The sequence below is a fragment of the Cygnus olor genome, chromosome 5 (genome assembly GCF_009769625.2).
Source record: "Cygnus olor isolate bCygOlo1 chromosome 5, bCygOlo1.pri.v2, whole genome shotgun sequence".
NCBI classification, from domain to species: domain Eukaryota; kingdom Metazoa; phylum Chordata; class Aves; order Anseriformes; family Anatidae; genus Cygnus; species Cygnus olor.
The window spans coordinates 13,284,426-13,306,386 of NC_049173.1; the positions used below are offsets into that span (position 1 = coordinate 13,284,426).

The 21,961-nt window shown below is 37.9% G+C and overlaps 1 protein-coding gene across 7 annotated transcripts in view; it reads left to right on the top strand.

Moving 5' to 3' along the window:
• Positions 1 to 21,961, top strand: part of SETD3 (SET domain containing 3, actin histidine methyltransferase) — a 60,361-nt gene that overhangs the window by 35,411 nt on the left and 2,989 nt on the right. For all 7 annotated transcript variants that reach the window (XM_040559944.1, XM_040559949.1, XM_040559947.1 and 4 more), the window contains 6 exons: positions 9,384 to 9,442; positions 11,229 to 11,343; positions 15,861 to 15,935; positions 19,122 to 19,288; positions 19,908 to 19,993; positions 21,652 to 21,812. In XM_040559944.1, the coding sequence (XP_040415878.1) occupies positions 9,384 to 9,442; positions 11,229 to 11,343; positions 15,861 to 15,935; positions 19,122 to 19,288; positions 19,908 to 19,993; positions 21,652 to 21,812 (663 nt within the window). The remainder of the gene's footprint in view (positions 1 to 9,383; positions 9,443 to 11,228; positions 11,344 to 15,860; positions 15,936 to 19,121; positions 19,289 to 19,907; positions 19,994 to 21,651; positions 21,813 to 21,961) is intronic.

The following is a 21,961-nucleotide window of genomic DNA, read 5'->3' on the forward strand; positions in this document are numbered from 1 at the left end:
TAACAATGTTAATGAGCAAATACCTGTAAATGCTTTCTTTGCCTCTGTCAAGCGACTGTTACTCAAGAAGCTGGAAGTGCCCTGTGAGTCATACCTCTTTTTTTTCTTTTAATAGAATCTGTTTGGTAATAGGGCTAGGTAGTATCTGTAGCTTGTATTGTATCAAGTGTTTCACAGGAGCACTTGCTAACCGGGAACAGTTTTCTGACCAGTATGTATTGACACCTGGGTAGTGCTTGTGCAAGTGTTATTGTAGATCCATTGTGAATGCAACCCCTTGCAGTAATCTATCCAGAGGTATTTTGATCTGTTTGTTTGCACTGGTGGACAGAACTTAATCTCTATGAGACTGCAATCCCTTTTGATCAGATACTAAATTTGATTTCTTATTCATATAAAATTTGACTAATTGATTTAGCGTGACTGAATTTCAAAATCTAGTTAGTAGTTGTTGGGCACTGGAATATTTATTTTAGTAAGGAGGTTTTAAAGTAGTAAGTTCTAGATCTCAAAATAATATTTTAGCATCTTTAAATCTGGTATCACATTTGGCTCTTCAATATCGGGTATATTAGGCGAGATATCACATCTCTAGCTTAAATTTGACACCGTTTTCTAAAGTTGTGATACTTTCAATATGACTTATGCCAGTCTTGCGTTATTTCTCCTTATTCTTTCTAATCTCTACTATTCCAATAAGGGTATATTTTTCCAGCAAGATACCACCATTTAACTTTCCTGTGCTAAATAATGTTTGAGTTAAATGCAGGCAAGTATATTGCCTTTTAGAACTCTCTATTCAAATGTTTGGAAGTTGTTTTTTAGCTTTAAATTGATATAATAGATACAGAATATTTGAATACTTCTAAAGAGTTCGACTAATGTGCAGTCAAAAGTAAATGTATTTGGAAGCAGAATACAATTTTGATCATGGAGGAGGTAGGTCTTCAGAACTCCGGTTTTCCCCTCACTTAATTTGTACTCATTGTCATACCAATCAAATAGCTTTTTTCAGAAGTAGTGTCAGTGTCAATAGAAAAGGGAAAAAAAAGAAAGGCACCTGTGAATTCTATATCTTTCCCTTTTGTTTACTTGTCTGCTATAAATGTCAGCTTTAGGAGAGATTTAAAATTTCATTGTGTGGGCAGTTACAGAGGTAAGATAGCGTTGCTATTTATATTTGCTTTGTCCAAATTTCAACAGCTGAGTTGTTCTGCTTGATCAATAATAAATCAATAGACAGTTAATGATGGAATATATTTATGCCTTTCTGTGTTTTTCCTCTCTGTAAGGGCCAAAATATTGTATTAATCTGTTTTGCTGGCAGCAAACTGAAGATTGACTATGCTTGTACTGTACCACTTAGTGTATCTACTGTAAGGTGGTTTTGGCTTCACAAACATGGGCCAATTTCCTGTTTTCTTATTTCTGGTATATCTCACCCCTGGCTATGATGGCAATGACAGCAGTTCCTACGGCTTTGTTGGACCGTTCCTGTGGCCTCCCCTCTCCATCAGAGAAGCAGCTACAGGCTTTGCTGGCTTGTGTGTGTCGCTGTCAGACAAATGAAGAGCTCAAGACCTTGTATGAGTAGGAGGTCTCCTTCCTTCTTCCCCCGTTCCTTCCTTGCCTCCCACTGGAACACGGCGACAGCTCTGGGCTTGGAGCCAGCCGGACACAGGAGGAGGTGTTTGGCTGTTTGGGCAGCATTTGCTCCTCTAACAGCTGTTCCCTATTTCCTCCGAGGAAAAGGTGGCAGGCCATATGGAGGCATCCTGTGGTCCAGATTCAGCCCATGGGTGCCAGTTGGACCATGCTGGCCTAGATCAAAATTCAGGCACATCCTACTTGGTGTCTGTTATTTCTGACAGTTGGAATGTGTTAAATTTTGGACAAGGACAGACAAGATAAAACGTATCTTTCATTTTTGGAGGTGGATATCATCTTTCTTTGGACATTCATTGTTAAATTAAAACCTCCTGATTAGATTTTATTTTATATTCTGAATGGTTTGCATTCATTTACACTAGCCTAAATGCCCTCTTTCCTCTAGAGAAAGAGAGATGTACTTCAAAGTGTGTATGCCAGCACTAAGTAAAATTTGTTTCTGCACAGTTTAAACCACATTTGGGAGGAATAATACATTCTCTTGTTAGTCTTATGGTCTTTAAAGGCTTTATTCTTTTTTCTTTTTTTTTTTGGAAGATAGGGTTCTCAACCACCCTCGTGGTTGAGAATGCAGATAAGCATCTGTTTTTACAGCCTATAGCATGGAGAGCTTTTTTGGTTTGTCTGTTTGCTTTTCTATTAGTTGCTTTTATTTTTATTTTTTAACTCAGTTGCACTTTCTGGGGCAGTTGAGTTTATCCCCAGAGATGTTGTCTGTGTCTTTTGTGGATGTGAGTGCCTCAGTAGACACCAAGAGATCATCACACACTTAGAAGTATACTTTCTCATATAAAGTTTGTACTTATTGTGCAGATTTAATATTTTTCCTGATATAACAGCAGTTACAAATGTTCCATAAATTTAAAATATGATAACAAGCTGATGTTTCTTATAATGGAATACTCAAAGGATGTATTCTTTAAGCACTGCAAAATTATACAGGGGACTTATCTTTCTTAAAATTAGTAATTTAACTAAATTACAAAGTGGATTATCCTCTTCAGTCAGACTCAGTGCTAATACTCCACACAGTAGGAGATTGATATGTTGCTAAGTAAGCTAAAGTTTATTTTCTTGTACGATCACTTGAATGTGAGTTGAAGAGGAAGTGATAAGTTTTTAGCTTTCCATGTGTGCACCGCAGTCCCCGTACATCTGGCTGCAGGACTTACCCTGCCCCATGTGCAGTGTCACTCCTGCGGTACAGTACCTCAGTTATAAGATGATCATCATGATCCAAGTGGCATCCAGTAGGATTTGTCTGTGAACTTGAGGAGTTGATTCACATGGAACAGAGCATTGGCTGTATTGCGTGATATTAATGCTTGTTAGGAAACTCTTTGGAAGGGGAGCAGTTGTGAATAGGAAGTATTGTCCCTGTCTTCTTAAAGCTCATTTCAGGCTTTCCATACAGCACTGTATTCGTGGTTTGTGATTCCCTGAATTAATAGTGGAGTTTTGTGATGAATTTGTGCATGAAGCATCATGTTGCACTGAAGAGAAGTAGTAAAGTAAACCTTGGACCTCAGGAGGAACCTAAAGAGTAAACGATATGTCCCAGTATGCAGGCAGAGTAAAGGGTTTGCTCACAAAGGTCTGTAGCTGTCTTACTGTAGTTGCATGAAGAACCACTGACAAAATCCCTCAATCTGAGGCTCAGCATGAACACTGGAATAGTATTTCATGAGGAGATGAACCAAAGGAGACACGGACCTGGTGCATCCTTCTGTTATGTGAACAGGGACAGGGCAGCAGCTAGGGGGCTTCCTCATTGCAAAACACATCCAGTCTCAGCCGTCGTCTTCTCCTCCTTCATTCCTTCAGCCGCTAGTGGGGCTGCGTTCAGCTCTAAATGATTTTGTGAGGACAGGAAAAGGTACAGAAAACTCGGTCACTAGATTGTGTCGTATCTGAGCGGCCTCTTTTCTGGGGGAAAGGAATATTTTAAAATTCTGCATAAAGAAATATCCTGTAAATGGAGTGATCAAGAAGTGCACGTTAAAGTGAGTCACTTTCCCTCCTCTATTTAATAAAGGAGGTGACACAGGTTTGTGGGCAGGATACTGGTTTGCAGTTGGTTGAAGATGCTTACTGCATACTCCATCAGCCAAAAGGTAATGCCCACTTTGCATACGGGGTGGACTGTCAGTCCTTCAGCCCCTGGTGTTAGGAGCTTATGCTGTGATATAAGCTGTCTGTTATGCCACTGCGGTCTCATTGACTAAATACAATTTTTGCAGGTAGAAGGTACAAAAAAATGGATTGTGCAGTTAAATTCCATTGCACCAGGAGGAGCCATTCCAGTCTGCTTCCGCTACACGAATCCCATAATAGTGTGGAACAGTGCTTTCTTGTGTATATTGGCGGAAAGTAAATAAAAATTGCTGACATAAAGAATAAGCAAGAATGTTATTTAGATTTAATAAGTTTCAATTCTGCAGCACATCTTTAATTTTAAGATTAGGTTTTGCAAAGCAGGATGATCTTTCTTCCATTAGAAAACTCATGTAGCAACATACATTTGTGGATGTAATTCCTTGTGCCTAATGAATCACACTGTTTGAAAATTCCAAAGCATACCTCTGAAGTTATAAGATGTTATTACAAAGTAAAATCTTTGTTTTATTTCTCCTGTCCTGTATGGTGAACTGGCTTTCCTTCGTTAGGTTAGGCAGCGTATGTCCAATGGAAAAAGAGAATTCTTGTGTCCCTGTAGATCACTAGGATCCTCCATTCTGAATTCTTTATTTTACTTTGCTTTAGGGCAGTTAAAGCCTCAGCGGCTCCACAGAGAGGAGTTTCTCTTCAAGGCTGCTGCTTCAAAGGATTTCCAGAGCTAGGAAAGGGACAGTTACCAGCAAACACTGACAGATCTTCCTGCTTCTGGCCTTGAAAGTGTGTGTGTGGTGTGTTTGTGTTTTCATACACCTACACATTGGCCTGAAACCATCAAGTAGCATCCAACAAGACTCATAACGAAATCTCCCCATGCTAATGAGTACATTGGAAAGAGGGGGGAATCTGCAAAGAGGGGGAGGAAAAAAATTGTTTGGTCAAAAGGAACAAACCCTTGGGCTTCATGTTCAAAGGAATGGAAGTTAACAAGGTGGAAGCTTAAGCTGGTTTTGGCTTTAAATTTGTTTCAAGTACCCTTGGTGTTTTGGGGGTTGGGGTTGCAGAGGTGGGGAGTGATGCCTCAATATAATCCCAACACTTGGTATGATGCTTTCCCAAGATACAAATGGAGCTGTCTCTACTTCAGCAGTACACAAGAGGTTTTTGAGAATATTGAAATCTGATTTAGTAATATTGATGCAGAGATTGCCCACTACTTTTCCTTGGACTTGTGAGTACTTGAAATATTCTTCACAGAAATCCAGCCATCTCTGCATCTACAAACACACAAAACCAACAAACGGGTCTGTCACAACCTGAAGCATGTGTATAGCATTGAGTTAGAATGCAGAAAACTGGGACGCAAAGTGGTTTAAGCAAGGACTTTTTTTAGTTACATATTACAGTGGAGTAGTAGGTGACTCAGATAGCCAGCTTATCTCAATTTAGAGAAGATGTCTCTTCAAAAAAAAAAAAAAAAAAACACGACACTACCTTTGATCACATCCAGAAATTCATTTTTTTCTTACTTGGGGGATACAATGGTAATAATAGTACAAAGGAATACATTGGCCAAGATGACATCACACCAAAATACATTAATTCTTTCCAACACATCTAGTAGTGTACATATGAACACAAATTTAACACTACAAAAACTCTAACTTTTACCCAGAAATTTTATTGCATGTTACAGTAATAAGACTTGTACTTTGCATCACTTGGTAAACAAGCAGATATTAAGCTTATTTTAATGGAAGTGCCTTTGTCGAGGTTAGGAGCTCTGATAAATGAGCTCTGGCATTTCATGACTGAATGGAGTAAGGAGTAGTAGCCTCTAATAGTCTGCTCATTCTTGTACAGGAGGCTAATGCCCTCGTAAGCTGGATAGTAGAAGTGATAGCTTCTCAGCTCGAAAGGCACCCACCCTTTCCACATCGACTCCTTCATCCTGTCCAAATAAAATAAGCCGCCTCAAAAGTGGAGGAGTGACCTAGCACCTAGGTTGAGATTTGAGAATCATTAATCTTGTAAAGTTTATCCAAAAACATGGTGAAGAAATAATTAGTGTGAAGGCGTCTCTGAGGGCATCAGGAGTTGCAGTTTCTTTTGCGACACTGAACATGAGATGTGGGCCCTTGGATATCACTGCTTCCCAGAAAGGAAAATATTTAAAAGTCTTTTTTCTTGTTGTTGGGGATTTTTTTTCCTCCCTTTATCCGGTTGCCATACTGCGTAACTGGCTTCTAGTCTGATAGTGTTTTAGGTGACTAGAATAACAGTCTGTCTCTTTCCACAGTGGCTGCAGACAATCTGGCAGCAATCACTGTTACTTTTTAATATTTCTGGTTATTTTGAGATATCCTCCAAATGTCTCAAAGAAGGCTTGGAATGCTGAAGGGGAAGAAGCAATTTTTTTAAAAATTTTTTATTTTTTTTAGGAATAGCAGCATCAGGAGGAAAATGAAATTCAGCATGCTACTATTTGTTTTTGCAGTGGTCATCACCCTGATTGCCAGCTCTGACAATATTTTCACAGAAAGGGTAACTAAATAGATGGTATTTGTTCTTTATAATAACTCTTTCAGTAGAATGTCAGGACCTGCATCTAAATGAATATATTCACATTTTCATGTTCCCATTTTTTATTTAAAGCTTTTCCCCTCCCAACTTTCTGAAACTACTTCATACAGACGTAGTAAGTTAAAATTAGGGTTCATGTAGTGGATAATGTCACATTTCATAGATAATACGTAGAGATCTAGCCACATAAACCTATAAAAGCTAGATCTGATATTTTTTATGTATTAAGTGTTTGTTTAGTTTAAATACATCTATATCTTTTTTGATCAGCCTGAGCAATTTGCATGCTATGCAGCAGACATCTTCTATACTTTATTAAATATCTGTCAATTATAAATATCAAGGTTTTACATTAATGTCAAGATAGTACATCAAAAATTCATGGAATATGTGACTTTTTTCAAGGGTATTTAATACTTAATGCATTTGTGTCATTTTTCTTTCTAGATATATTGACAGGTTTTATTAAGTGTTTGTTAGGGAGATTTCATTTTTACCAAGGGACTATAAAGAGAAGCTGCATACTAAATCAATTTTTTAATCAGAATATTGTTCTTTTTTGTGTGTCTTCAGATTCTTGTAATCTATAGGGTTTTTAAGTTATGTACTAACATAGTCCAAGTCAGAAATCTAACGTGATCAAATATGCTGATCTTAGAGCATCTTAACTTTTAAATAGCTGCTAGTATATTGTACCACAGAATGTTATAAATACAGTAATTATGTACATCAGGGTTTTATTCTGCCTTGTGCTTTTTATTATAAGACCATAGATTTTATCCCTTATCATAATTTACTAGTGTTTTTTTACGAATTGTCTGGAGTGTCCCAATATATGGGCAGTCCCTGAGTTTCATGGATTTACAAGTGGGGAGGGATGCAGAGCATTTGGTGGCACCCAAAACGGGTGCCCGTGGGCTGCGTCGTTACAGTCGGCTCGTTACAGAGGGACTCCTTATGTCAAGTGAGCGATTAACCTCGGCGCAGTGTGCAGTCGTGAGATGTCTTGAACAGAAAAATCATTCAATTAGATCTAATACCAGTTTTGCCTTGGAGATGACTCGGTATTTGCTCCAAGTCAGGGTTGAGCGTGTTGGCCGGTGCTCCCTGTGCAGCATGACCAGGAGCTGCGCGTGTGCCTTGCGTTTGGCTGCAGGGCTTTGAAGTAAAAATCACTGTTGCACCGTTGAGCCCTTTGCGGTCAGTCTGTAGTTAGTGCCTTTGTACTTTCAGCACGTTGTGACCATCGTGATGCTGGTGCTCCCGAAAGGATTTTGTTTTGTTGAAAGTTCTTGTTCAGGAAGAGGGAGGAGAGCGGCAGCGGGCAGAGAGGAGGGTCCCTCCGCGTACCTGGGACCTCCTTAAAACCCCCATTTTAAACTCAAGGCGGCACCGACTTTACGCTAAGACCTCCAAAATTCGGAGTATGGCGGCACCGACTTTACGCCGAGAGTATCGGAGCACGGCAGCGAGCCCCGAGCGCCCGCTGGCGCTGACTTGCGCTGTGTCTGCGGCCTGCCCTCCCTCAGCGGCCCGGCGCCGTTCCGCCATTCGGCCGGCAGGTGGCAGGGGCAGCCCGCGCTGCCGGCCCCAAGCCGAACGGGGCGGCGCGGGGCCGCCGCGTGTGGCCGGCCGCGGGATCAGGGTCAACCTTCCCTGGCAGGCCCAGGGGCCGTGCTCGCCCCGAGCCCGGGAGGTTTCTGCCGCCGCCTCCAGGGCTCGCGCAAACGCGAGGGCTTTAAAAAGAATAATAAAATAGCGAGCGGCGGGCCGGCAGCCGCTGCTGCGGAGCTCCTGCGGGTCTCATCCGAAGGGTTAACCCGAGGGCTTGAGGGGGAGCGGGCACCTGGGACCTGCCGCCCCGCTGGCAGCCTTTTGTCACGTATAATTTGCCTAAAATTGCGCGCTGGGCGCGAGCTTTTGTTTTCTAATTGATTTACGGTTTTGAGCCACTTTTACCTCATCCCCTACTGTCCTGCGCACGGTGCCAGCAAGTACATTACAGCGAGAGATGATAAATTACCACGCACTTGGGATGCTAATGCCTCGCGAGGAAAAAACTGCATACTGCACGGAGCTTCGTGCATTAGGAGTGTCACAAAGACAGAGCTATGCAAAAAAATCATTTGTATCTTTTGAAATAACCGTTTGATCATTTACTTCAATTTGTCTGAGAGACCTAATTGGACCTGGAGATTAAAATTTATGCGATCATGGTTTTCCATTTTGTGACCTGGGACAAAGTTCTAAAGCGTGCACATGTGGGCTTAAAGCTACCTGTATTTGCGAAACTTTAAATAAGTTATTTGTCAGAAAAGTAACAGGCATTACAGCTTCTTAAAGCCTTCTCCAATCTAGATATTTTGCATGTTAATGACAACTACAATATGCTTTCTCGAGTGCGATTGCTCCACTTTCAGAGCGGAGTACATGTAGATGGGTTGATGTAGGTAATCTGTTCTAATCTGATCTAATCTGTTTCTCACTAAAGCTATTCAAATTTTTTAATGTTTGATTTCTGAGGTGTAGCGCAACTCTTACTGAATAAAACATTCAGAGGTATAGGGGAAGAAATGCAAATTTTGTCTAATTTTTTCTTTCTTGCATTTGTGACCACATTCCCAAAATCCTAGCACAGGGGAAATTGTGAGAGTTGGTGAAACCTAAATATGCGCTTAGTGTGATTTCTTTCCCCTGCCTTTTCACCAAGAGCTGTTTTACCTTTGCATACTCAGTCCACCTTAAATTTTTTTATTTTTGTACGATGTCTGTGGGTTCCAGTCTTGAAATATGAAGAAACAGATTTATGGCGGCTGCTGGGCACAACAAATTAAGTTGACAGTGATGTATGAGAGCATAATAGCATGATGATCCCTCTGTAGCGCGGCTGGACGCCTCCTGCTTCATTTGGCTCTTGTTAGGATCTGTTAGGCAGCTAAATAATGAAATTCTGCTGACTGATTTCTGATTTCTGTTTTCTTTCTCTTTTCACCTTTTCTGAAACTTGCATTTCCCAGACCCATCCCAATGCCAGCAAACTGCCCTTAAAGGATTCTTTCACTTACGATGACTACAGGTTGGTCTCTCTTAATTTTTTTTTTTTTTAGTGAATTGTGGGGCCTTGGAAATGCTTCATTGGTGGGAAAACTCCATTGTTATTGAAATGTTAAATGTAGGATTTGATACTAATATACTTAATGAAGAAGAAAGTGAAATAAATATGCAGATTTTAAGTTACAAAGGAATAGTCATTATGAGCAGCTAATTTAGCCAACTGGCACACGCAGTCTGAGATTAGTACGGTAATTTGTTGTTTTTTAAGAAAATCAGTCCGTGTTGCAGGAGGTTTGTTTTTTGGGGTTGGGGATTTTTTTTATAACTTTATTTTTTAAGAAGCTTTACCAACATGTAGTGGAAACTAATATTTACGGTGTCTGTTGAACTGGATAGCTTAAGCTGTACATGTGAAACATGACTGTCATTTGGAGGTGCTGTGGGGGGTGACATAATTAAGATAAAAATAAGAATAATAAAGATAGCAAGAGCTTTAATTCTGTTAAGTGATTAAAATAGCATGAATAAAAAGCATTTATGAGGTATAGAGGCTTCTGGGTAAATCTAAGAAACTGAGTTTTCCAGAGCATGCCTACTTCACTTACCAGGGTCACAGAGGAACATGCCAACTTACCTGTGAAATGGACAGAAATTTTCCAGATACAGAAACATGCTGCTGTTATGTTTCAAGTGGTGTCTGTATATCAGAACTATCCACAACGTTAACATGATTTAAAAAAAAAATAAGTAAACTTCAAGTTGACAGTCTCTCTCTAAGCAATCTGGAGTCCTTCTGGAAAAATCCTTCTGAAAGTCTAATTCGATATATTAAATACTTGCTAGTAGTGGAGTCTGGGGAGTTAAAATTATTTTGTTCTTCTGGTGCTGTTCCTTTTTTCAAAAAGCACAATAAATATATGTACTAAGGCTAGAATGTAGTGAAACTTCTAAGATTTCTTCTTTCTGGCATTTAATATTCATTTTTGTCTGAAGTGAAGTAAAATTGGAAATTCAAGAATGTATAGAAAGTACTGAAATATTAAGCTTTTCTGAGGATTCCTGTAGTTGAATAAGTAGCTGGCATTTCATTTTCTTAACCTGGCCTAGAAAGATTTTGAATTATGTCAGTGCTAAACTATCTTTTTTTTTTTATTCTTTTAACCTGGGTGTCTGATTTTTTTTTCCATTTCTTTATTCTGATGAGTAGAAAATTTACCGATACTGAACTAAGCTAAAAGTTCCTGCACTGAAGAGAAGCACTTACCAAAATATGCCTGCATTACTAGATGACAGTGCCTTGCAGTTCAGGTAGTGTGAGCTCTTTAGGGAACCAGAAGGAAAATGCCACCTGGCTCTTACAAGAGCCTGCACATAGATGAGAACAACTGCTGCTGCGCAGTAGCTGTGAACTCTGAAGCCTGCAGAAATAGCTGACCCCAGGTCTGGGATATGTGGTGAGAGGTATGTGTGCAGAAAAAGGTTGGGAATGTGCAAGGTGACATGGGAGTGGGTCCTGGTTGAGGTCTGGGAGGTGTGAAGATACGGTTCTGTTGCAAAAAGTGTAGAAGAGGCGTGGGATCACAATCCCGATTTGGAAATTCAGAGTCTGCGTGCATGTCTTGGAATCCCTGGAGCCGCTGATTTATCCCATGTTACCTCTTGCTGTTATAAGTCGTTGTGTTATTTAAGAAAAGTAAGTTTGGAAACTCCTGGTGTAAATGACTGCTTCAGTTTGGTTTACAGGCAATCATATATTGATGTTTTCAGCATCGACTGCCTAACGTTTGTAACATTTTTAATTTTCGTAGATGGGCAGTTTCCTCTGTTATGACACGGCAGAACCAGATTCCAACAGAAGATGGTTCCAGAGTTACATTGGCACTAATACCTCTATGGGACATGTGTAATCATACTAATGGACTGGTAAGGTTTTCTTCAGTGTTGCTGAAAGGCTTATGGCTTAAGTATTAAGCCTTTCAACTGCCAGCAAACAGTTTAATAACACTTTTCATTACACTTCTTAATACAGTTATTTTATCTTTCTGAATGGCCCTAGAAGACTAATAGCTGAAAGAAAGCTTTGTCAATTTCTTAAAAGTCTTATGGTACCTTTTCAGTGAGAATCTTCTTCATCTAAACAAAACTTTAGAAGTGATTGCATACTTGCATACAGCTGTGTATTGTGTGCATATAATGGACCTTTAAAAGTTTTCAGCTACATGATACTTTTTTTCCAGACAAGCTTGAATATTTCCATTTTTCTGACTTGAAGTTTTGTTTCTGACAGGTCTGACAAAGATTCACAATACTAGGTAGATCTGTACTGCGAATATGAAAGCAGACAATGATGGAGGTTTCCTCTTGTAGCTACCGCTAGGGAAAGTGGTTAGAAATTTGCAACTAAGAAATACTGCCTGCTCTTCTAAGCATGCCCAAAGAGCCTTGTTATAGAGACAGCAATGATAAGAACAAAGCCTAGTTCAACAAAAACAGTACATCTGTTACTACATCAAAGAAACAAAATGCAAAAATACTACTTTAGGGCATATTAAACATTTAAAAGGTGACATATGTATATAGAAAGTCAGACCTGCTGACGTTTTGTCTTAGGTGAGCTAGTTTGGAGGATGAGGTCTTGATTTCATTAACAGGCTAGTTAACATTGAAGTGAGGAAATAAAAACCTGCAAGAGGATGGTTTTTCAGTGTTATTTAGGCAGTGTCATGTATGCTTCAAAATTTATACCCTCAATTGTATTTCCAGTAGATAATATCGCTTATTGTAAACAGAGAATGTGGCTATACTATTTCAAGTAATCTGGTCCTTTTGTGGGACAGTTGACCTGAGTGTTAGCACAACTAAAAATGGTAGATTTAGATTAGATACTCAGAAGAAATTCTTCACTCAGAGGGTGGTGAGGCACTGTCACAGGCTGCCCAGAGAAGCTGTGGGTGCCCCATCCCTGGAGGTGTTCAAGGCCAGGCTGGATGGGGCTTTGGGCAGCCTGGTCTGGTGGGAGGTGTCCCTGCCCATGGCAGGGGGTTGGAACTGGGTGATCTTTAATGTCTCTTCCAACCCAAACCATTCTGTGATTCTGTGACAACAGCATGTGTTAGTATTGTTAGTATAGGAAAAACTTACTTTAAATGAACAAAACGTAAAACAAATTATTTTTCTCTTTACACTTGGCTAATTTATAGTTACCATGACTGTACCAATAACAGTAGCTAGGCTACAAAGTTGCGTGTTTGGTTTATTTTTTCCCTTTATATGTTGTTCTTTAATGCTGATTCTTGCCTTTTACTATTTATTTTGCAATCTCAACTTTGATTTCTTAACAAAACTTGTATGAGAATCTCTGATACAAAGAAAATTGCTTAAAATTCAGAAATGTATATATTTCTAATATGTCTTAGCTGCAAGCATCAGTACTTCCTGTACCCTTTTCCTGCTGGGCTTCTCTTTCTGATGCTTTTGCAGAGACTTGCCTGTATTTATTAGACAACTCTTAATGAATGCCTTCAAAGTTGGGATTAAAGGGAAAGAGGAAGAGAATTAAGGTTCTGTGAGGGGAAAAAATTAAGTAGCCCATATTAAAAGAGCAGCTAGTTATGTTGTTTTAATCATTCAAACTTCTATTTAAATTGATAAAGTAATTTTTATTTTTATTATGCTCTTTAACAATGGGTTTGATATGGAGCCAGCCTCTGGAGCCAAACCTGCTAGTGCAGTAGTATATCAGGGCTCTAAGCAACTTTTTATGCTTAAGTGTATCCTAAAGGAGGGGAGGGGGGGGAGAGGAAGGAAGCTTAAATGATTTGTATGTATATACAAACTTTACTCATTTGTTTCATATTTCTACACAGGCTACTTTAAAATGTCTGTAGGAAAGATAGACAACTGCAAAATTAGCAGCTTTTCTTAGTCCGTTATCAAGCCTTCTTGTTGTGTGTTAATTTCATGGTATCATTAGAAATTGGGGAAGAAAAAAAAGAAAACCCACAAACCTGCTAAGGTAACTGTAAGCAGTCTGTATTGTAGTTTGTTATTATATAGTGGGATGAAGGTAGATTCTGCTCTAATTGTAGCACATCCCTTTAAAATACATGAAGTAAACAATTTTTCATTGTATAAAAGTAAGAAATGTGAGATGGTGTTGATGTGTTACTGTCTAGTCTCTTCCAAACGTACTGAAATGCTTCCTGAGTCAATCAGCTACTACATATTCCTCTTCTTACTGTATTCCACAGGGCCCCTTTGCCCAAGCTAGATAATAAAATGCTCTTTGGGTTTTAACTGGAGCCAGGTCCATCCAGCTTTTTTCTTCCTTCTGACAGTATTAATTAGATCAACCTACCTCTAAGAACTATATCAAAATGGTTGTCTTCATGCATTTCTTGTTGTTATTCTTCAGTGGGATTGTATTTTGACAGTCAGAGGTTGATTACCAGTTCTGCCAGAGCTTTAAATAAGCTACACTCTGCCTATTGGGCTGGGTCCATCTGTAATCACTGACCAAGTGGGGTACTGCATGCTTTATACACAACTTGCAATTCATGTATCGGTCTGCTTCAGAAATAAAACTGAAGGGATGTAATTTGTCAGCTATCATGTGGGAAGAGACGTAAACACCCTGTTAATTCTCTTACATGACTGCTATTAAAAGAAAGAAATATAAGTCTAGCACGACATTAAGCTTTACAGAAAAGCCTTTTAGAAGTGGTTTTTAAAACAAAAAAACACATTCGAAAGATACAAAAGTTAAATAAATAAGTCCGTCCCCCCAAAAAACTAGTGGTAGTCTAGTGAAGCATGCTTAAACTGACCGAATTCTTCTTTTAACATACTGTAATTCTTCCAGCCCTTGAAATTCTCCTGTTACACAGTCATTTCAAGAGGACTGGAAGAGGGTTTTCATGTTCAAAAGTATTTCATCGACTTTACACTAAGAAAAATTCAGGACAGGTCAAGTGCAGTCAAGAGTTTTCCATTTCTTTGAATGCAAGTTGCAGTCTTTGAGAAGGTGACTGTATTTGAACTTGGAAGGTACATTGCGAGGGCAAATCCTCTAGCACCTGCAACCTGCAGGTCAAGGTTGGATAACCTTCTGAACGATGGATCTTAATTAGGAATTGTTCAGTCCAGCATAACGGATGTGCAGGAACTTCTGTGTTGAAACACTACTGTCTTTCGCAGTAGGCCGTATTGCATGACTCTGATGTTCTCCTCTGATCTCAACATACCACAAATCCTTTTAATAGGTCTTAAGTGGTGGCATCTGCATGTAGTGCAGTTATGCAAGTGTCCCGCAGGGCCAGGCCACCCTAGCTTGTGGCTGCCATTTTGGATTTGCTGCTTCTGAGACGAGTTCCCTGTGGTCACTTTGAAAGCATTGTTTTGGCTTACAAATGCATCTTTGATTAGGCAAGCAGTGTAAAACTATTAATATGTAAACCATCAGCCGGGCTCTCAAAATAACCCACGGAGTTCTATCTTTGGGTAAACTACATCGAAGAATGGGAATTATAGTATAGCTAAACTCAAATGTAAGTCAGCTTACAAAGAAGTATGTTTTCATTTAGAAAGGCTGAGGGAGAATCTTTGGCTTCTTCTAGGTTTTCCCCAGAGCATATTTGTCAGTAAGTTAGCTCTGTAAAGACTAAATCCAGAATACCTACCATAAAAGTTGTCTTCTGATAGTTGACAGTTGTCTTCTGTCTTCTGAGCAGCTGACGTTCCATCCTGTGGTTGCATCTGTGTCTACATCTTTGATAATAATAATCAGTAAAAAGTAAAATTAAAAAGTATTACATTTTTAGGATAGCCTTACTTGGTTGTGTGAACACTCACGGTTTTGGAGAAGTGCAGGTTTAAGAAAATTTGTCCTCTTCCATTGCCTATTATCATCCAAAAAAAAGTTCCTTTAGCGTTTTAGGAGTATTCCCTTTAGATAAAGGGGTTATTTGCAAATAAACTATAATTCTCTGGAAATTGTATCCCCTGAAGATCCACAGTTATCTAATCCATTTTCATTGAGGGATCAAAAATGTGCTGGTAGTTGTAGGATGAAACATAGAATGTATAACTGTCAGTACCTTGCTCCCGTGGGCCTCACAGGAGTACCTGAAAGCTCAAGAACTTTATAACAAGCTGCTGGCTTTAACATGGGACTGTCTATGGAGGGTACTTTCCTCAGAACCTTCCATTCACTTTGGGTAAGTTATTTCTTCCCTTAAACTTCTTTAATGCAGAGAATTTTAAAATGGGTTTTCTGAGGAATCATAAAGCGTTTATTACCAGCTGTATTATATTGGGCAGAGAAAGAAACGTATGCAATTGCGATTGTCAATATACATTTCCAGTAGGACAATGTTTTATCAGTGCCAGGGGAGATGGATTAAAAATGCTAAAGGTGCTTTTGTTGCTCTTTGCTTGGATAGATCACTACAGGCTACAATTTAGAAGATGACCGATGTGAATGTGTTGCGCTTCAAGATTTCAAGGCTGGAGAACAGGTAGTGTGAACAGTTACCTACATAATAGTTCCTTAATAAAGTTTTGTGCAGAAATGTGTTGGCAAGTGAGGGATACTTTGATAAAGGTAGCGTGTACCAATATTTATATGGTAGATAGCTAATCTCAAAAAACTTTGAGCTGTAACAGTTTTGCTAATCTGCTACTAGGAATTGCACAAAAAAGGACACTTGGTAACTTCCTGCAAAAGTGTTAATAGAAGACTAGTGTGGATTAAGTCCTGCTACATTTGAATTTTATTATGATTGGCTAATTCCATGTGAAAATACTGCCAAACTAAATAAGTGCATGGTTTTCAAAATAAAATATTTTCTGTCACTGAGCAGACTCTGATTTTAAGAGGTTATTGAGTCCTTATATTTTAGAGAACTACTTGAAATATTTATTCACTGCTAAATGCACGTACACAGACATTGAGTTTGGTGTTCTAGCTAAGATTAATAAAAGGCTCATATCCAAAGGACCAAAGATAAATATACTTTAGACATCACTTTCTCTGCATTAACAGATTGTAGAGTCTGTCTGAAAATTTAGTTGTTTTACATTTCTTGTTAGTCTTTATTTAAGAAGAGGTTAAATGCAGTGTACTTGTCAGTCATTTTACTCATGTTGCCATTACCATGCTTAGTGAAAATGAGAAGGGGACAAAAAATATAGTCCCTCCCTTGCATGTATGCATGAACACACACTTTTATTCTTTAAAAAAAAAAAAAAAAAGAAAGGACCAAGAGAGGGTCTCGCAAGATGCATGGAACAATCCAGATTCCAATATTCTGTTTAGAACTGCTAGGAAACAAGCACTGAATGTTAAAGCTAAATCTGTCAAGAGATGTACTGAAGGTAGTGCTTCCAGGACTGTAGGAAATCTCTGATAGGAGTTTTTCCATGCTGTGTCAGCAGCCAGCATAAACTGTCAGTGTTGCCGCACTCTGTTTTTCCTATTGCTTGTGCAATGGCAGTCAACGTGGTCAAAAAAAGACTTTTTTTCTCTGAAACATCCTAAAATGTTTTCCTGCGGAGTCTCTGAGGTACTACCTTTAATGTATTATTTTGCCAGTCTTGTGCTTCATAATCTTCTGATTTTCATTTTTCTTATGCATTGCTACCATCTTTTTGAAGAAAGATCTATCTGAATTTTTTTTAAGTATGGCTTTCCAGAGGTATATTTATCCTCATTGCTATGCTGTAGTTCACAGTGATTGTCTATTTTTTGTGTTGCTCTTAGAATTTGTTATGGTAGTCAAATATTTTCTGTTTTTCCAATACCAGTATGTTGAGTTAAAAGGGGTCCACAGTTTTTCTAGTAGTGATCCAATTTATAATTTTCCACAGCTGGCAATAGATGTGTTGTGTAGCTGTTCTGGCTGCTCCCTCCATTTCAATTATAGAGGCTTTCTCTATTTTCATTTTTGTTTTAGTGATTTACTTTGCTATTTATCTTTTTTTAATTTCTGTGAAAACTTTAACTGTTATCAACATTGTTAAATGGTGTTAATATACTATGAAGATGTTACTTCTTACAATTTCAGTAGGAAAAGTGTACTATCTCTGCTTTTACTGCTAAAAAAAAAAGTCCACAGAATCTATCAAATGCTGGCCTTGAATTCAGCAGCTTCTCATACTGCCTAATTTGCTTTCTTTTGTAAGAGAATACTGTCTTGATACACATGCAACAGTTTAATATGAGATACAGCACAGTAGTTTTAAACTGGACTCCTGAACTAATTGAGCTAGTGTTTCTTCTGATCGTGCAACATTTCCTGTAATCAAATGGAGATTTGCACCGGCATTTCATCTCCCCTCGTTTTCCTAAGCATTTTGTGGAAGGGCCTTGCTAACCCGACTTAGCCCCTACCTTAACATACGTAGGCAGGTCACTCATTCATTATCTGAGCGTTACCCTATAATGTTTGCTATAATTAAACACAACGTTTAAACATTTAGTGCTTAGGGCAAACACTTCTAATCTAAAATTGAAAACTCAGAAAGCAAATGGCATTGCTAGTGTTGTTGAACCCTTAAGAGAACATCATGCCTTTCTCTGTCAGCTAGCCAGGAGTGGAAACTTCCAGGTATCCAGAGCATTGGTGTATCCCAAAGTTAAGCAGGGAGTTCTGTAAATGTTGAACTTTTCTTTCTGTTTGACATTTCCATTATCAAACAAAAGGCAAAAATATCCTCTTGATGCAGAAGAAGATTGTTACTACTCAGACCCCTTGTCCCATGTACTTCAAAAAGCCTAGCTCTGAATGAAAAACTATGCGAGCCTGTAAGGCTGTGGATGTGCACTTTGTCTACACTAATAGTTGTAAACTTTATTTTAAACAAATTTGTCATTGTGGTCGCAATCAAAGATTATTAACTATCTATAGTTATTTCAGGAAAACCGGTTACTAGGCATAGGAAATGTATCACAATTGGGGATATTTCCACCACAGGTAACAAAAGGAAAACTTAATTGAATTTTGCCCTTTTTAAGCACCGAAGCTAATCAGATACAAAAGCACCTGTAAGAGATGAGATTCTGCTTCTGCCATTCAGAGCTACCTGTTTTTTATTCACTTTGGTTAAACACTGTTTACAGGTTACGTTTAGAAACTTATCTTTGTATCTGAATTAAAGCAGAAAAATAAATACTGGCTGAACACAGATCAGCTCTCTATATGGTATAGTTTGAAATATCCATATCTATTGGTGACATTAAAACCAAACCAAAGTTGTTCCATTACTCTGTGTAAGCATATGAGGAGGAAAAAATGGCCCCAGAAACACCAGTTCTTTTAATGAGTCTTCCTTGTCTCAAAATGCTTTTGGCCTTTAGAGGTGTAACATCTTTGAAAGCTTATTTCCAAATACAGCTATTTTATGAGACTGTGATGGAGAAGAAAAAAAAAAAGCATTTCTATTTTATGAGTGGCATAAGAACCTTTTCTCTCCTTTCTCTCTGTTACATGGCTATGTTTGCATCTACCTTTAAAGTTTATTGCCACTCTGTACAGCATTTGAACCAATACCAGAAAACAAAGCACAGTTCTTTATATAATCAAGTATACCTTGTACTCTGAAAAGTAACTCTTTCAGGAAATAACTTTCAAATTATGTCAGATTTGTGAGCTGATCTTAAGCTTTTTTTTCCTGTTCCTTCACTTCTCTTTTCATCCTTCTAGATTTACATTTTTTATGGCACTCGGTCAAACGCTGAATTTGTGATCCACAGTGGTTTTTTCTTTGATAATAATTCACATGACAGAGTGAAAATAAAGCTTGGCGTGAGTAAAAGTGACAGGCTGTATGCTATGAAGGCAGAGGTCTTAGCTCGTGCTGGTATCCCAACGTAAGTAAAACACAATGCAATGTTTTTAAAAAAACGTTTCTAATGTATATAGTGTCCAGTAGAGCATATATAAAGCTGTTCTGTGTTAGTTTTCTTAGGTCTAATATTTATCCTGTTTGTATAATAAATTAAAGTTATTGTAATAATATTTACAGAAGTTCTGAGCTATATTATCATCAAATTTGGACCATATATAAGGGAAAAAAGTCTTTGCTTTAATAACTATTTGAACAAAAACAGAGCAAGGATTAATTTGAAGCAATCTGTGGTTTTTCTTTCTTTCCTATCCCTTGCAGACATACTACGATGCTCAGTATGTGAACCACAGCATTTTCCTTTAGTCTTTTCAGTCCAGAGGGTACTGTTAGGAGCAGCAGACGTGAAACATTGCATTTTCATGAATTTATTATGAAAGCCGTATAAAAATCATTGTAAGTGTAAAATTGTAGAGATAATTGTTCTTTCCAGATACAGGTTAGAAAAACCTTTCTTCAGTTTAAACTAGTTGCTTTTGTAACACTTCATTTGTTGTATTCTTTTAAGGTCTTTTGAAATAGGTTCAAAGGTATGACAATAGAACTTGCATTTACTCTTCTTGTTTGCTTGTTTCTTCTGTTAGTTCTAGTGTTTTTGCCTTGCACTCCACTGAGCCTCCAATCTCTGCCCAGCTTCTGGCTTTCCTTCGGGTGTTTTGTATGAGTGAAGGTAAGATATTTGCTAAAGATAATCCAATTCATGTTTAGTGGCTTTGGTTTTTTGGTTTTTATTATGCAGGAAAGCAGTAAACATTTATATAAAACATTAAGCTAGAAGATCAGACAGGAAATATGTTGGAGTTCAGATTGCAAACAGATCTATAAGCTAGTGAGAAACCCAATCTTTGGCCGTGTCACCTGAAGGAATATTTTCGTAACATAGTCCTGTTTAGAACTCCTGAACAGGTGATCCAATTCTTATTTAATCTCCTAGGCTGTTGGGAACGAGTGACTTTTCTTTTTGAAATGGTTCATGAAAGAAGATCATATGAGATCTAGGGTGTTATTACACACTTAAGATCATAGCAGATTAGCCTTTACTACCAGAATCATTCAGGTATGGAATTGGAATATTGTGTATTGTATGAGAAATAACAGAAGAGATTTCAAAGCTGAGTATTTAAAATATTTTGGAAATTTATAATCTAAATTCAATTTATGTATTTACAAGTAGTCTTTATAATGCTTTTCTTACATCAGTGAGATTTATGGGAAGAATTTAACGACAGTGAGAGAATTCTCTTGCAGCTAGGGATGCTGTGCAGATGATATGGATTTTAACACCAGTAGGAATATTGGAGGAGTTAAGTTTTCTGTGTGTGGTCTCTTCACTATATTTTATTTAAAAAAACAAAACAAACAAAAAACTTACCTTCTTTAGTGTTGTGATTTCTCTGCATCCTGGTGTCCATCTGTTAGATCGTACTAAGAAATTCAAGTAAAGAAACTTTAAGATGTTGATGAAGGGGTGAATTTTGTCATGGAGGAGAAAATATAGCTGGTGGACATCTTAATTGCATTTCTCAGATATGATTGTGCTTAGATTATTCATATGTTTTAAATGGTGTATAATAAAACTAATAAGATTATTGGGAAACTCCATGCAGTTATTCCATCAGCAGGAGGTTACTGACTTTTTAATCTTCTTGTAAGCAAGTGGAAATTTAAATACATAGCAATCTATATGGCAGACTTCAGTCATAATTCTGCTGTTTGTGATGCATTTTACTTGAGGTTTGCGATAGCTGTTTTGCAGGAGCGAAATTTGATAATTAAAAAATTAATAGAATTTGTGTAATTCAAGGAGCTGATTAAGCATTGTGTACTCCATATGAGGGTTTTTTGATGGATGCCTTTTTTGCACAGCTATAGGTAGCTTCTGCTACTGAAACAGATTACCAAAACGTTAGGAAAAACTAATTTCATTACTGTTTGTGTACTTTATCTGCACTGTTACTTTTATTAACAAAAAGTCCACTGAACTCTTTAAAGAATTACTCCAATTTGTTTTATTTATCAGTTATTATACAAAACATCCTATCTCAGTGTCACAGAGTGACATTCTGTATTATGAGAAGCTAAAACAAACAAATCTTATTTCAGAGTGGAGGAGAGGGTCCTGCATCTGCTTACCTCAAGACTTCCAATTGCCTCTTTGAGGAGAGTCCTAGCATTAATCAGCATATTTGATAATTCTTATTTGAGGAAAGTTTTTTTTCTTAGCTACTTAAAGCTATACTATTGAAAATATTTTTTTTCTGCAATTTGTCAACTGAAAAAGTGAATGATAAGATTGTTTTTAACAGATTGGTTTTATACTTATTGCAGAAGAGCTGAAGGAACACTTGATAGGTGAGCATGCCATTGATAAAATCTTCACTCTGGGAAACTCTGAGTTTCCCATTAGCTGGGACAATGAAGTTAAACTTTGGACATTCCTAGAAGCCAGAGCATCCCTTCTTTTGAAAACGTATAAAACAACTGTGGAGGTAAAATTATTATTATATATAATTTAAATGTCTGAAATGTTTTGTATTATGATTGTAAGAAAAGATACTTTGTCCCCATCTTTTCTTTACAAACTTTCATCTGAATGGTAGTACATAATTCATTTTGCACTTTTTAAGTGTAGAAACAT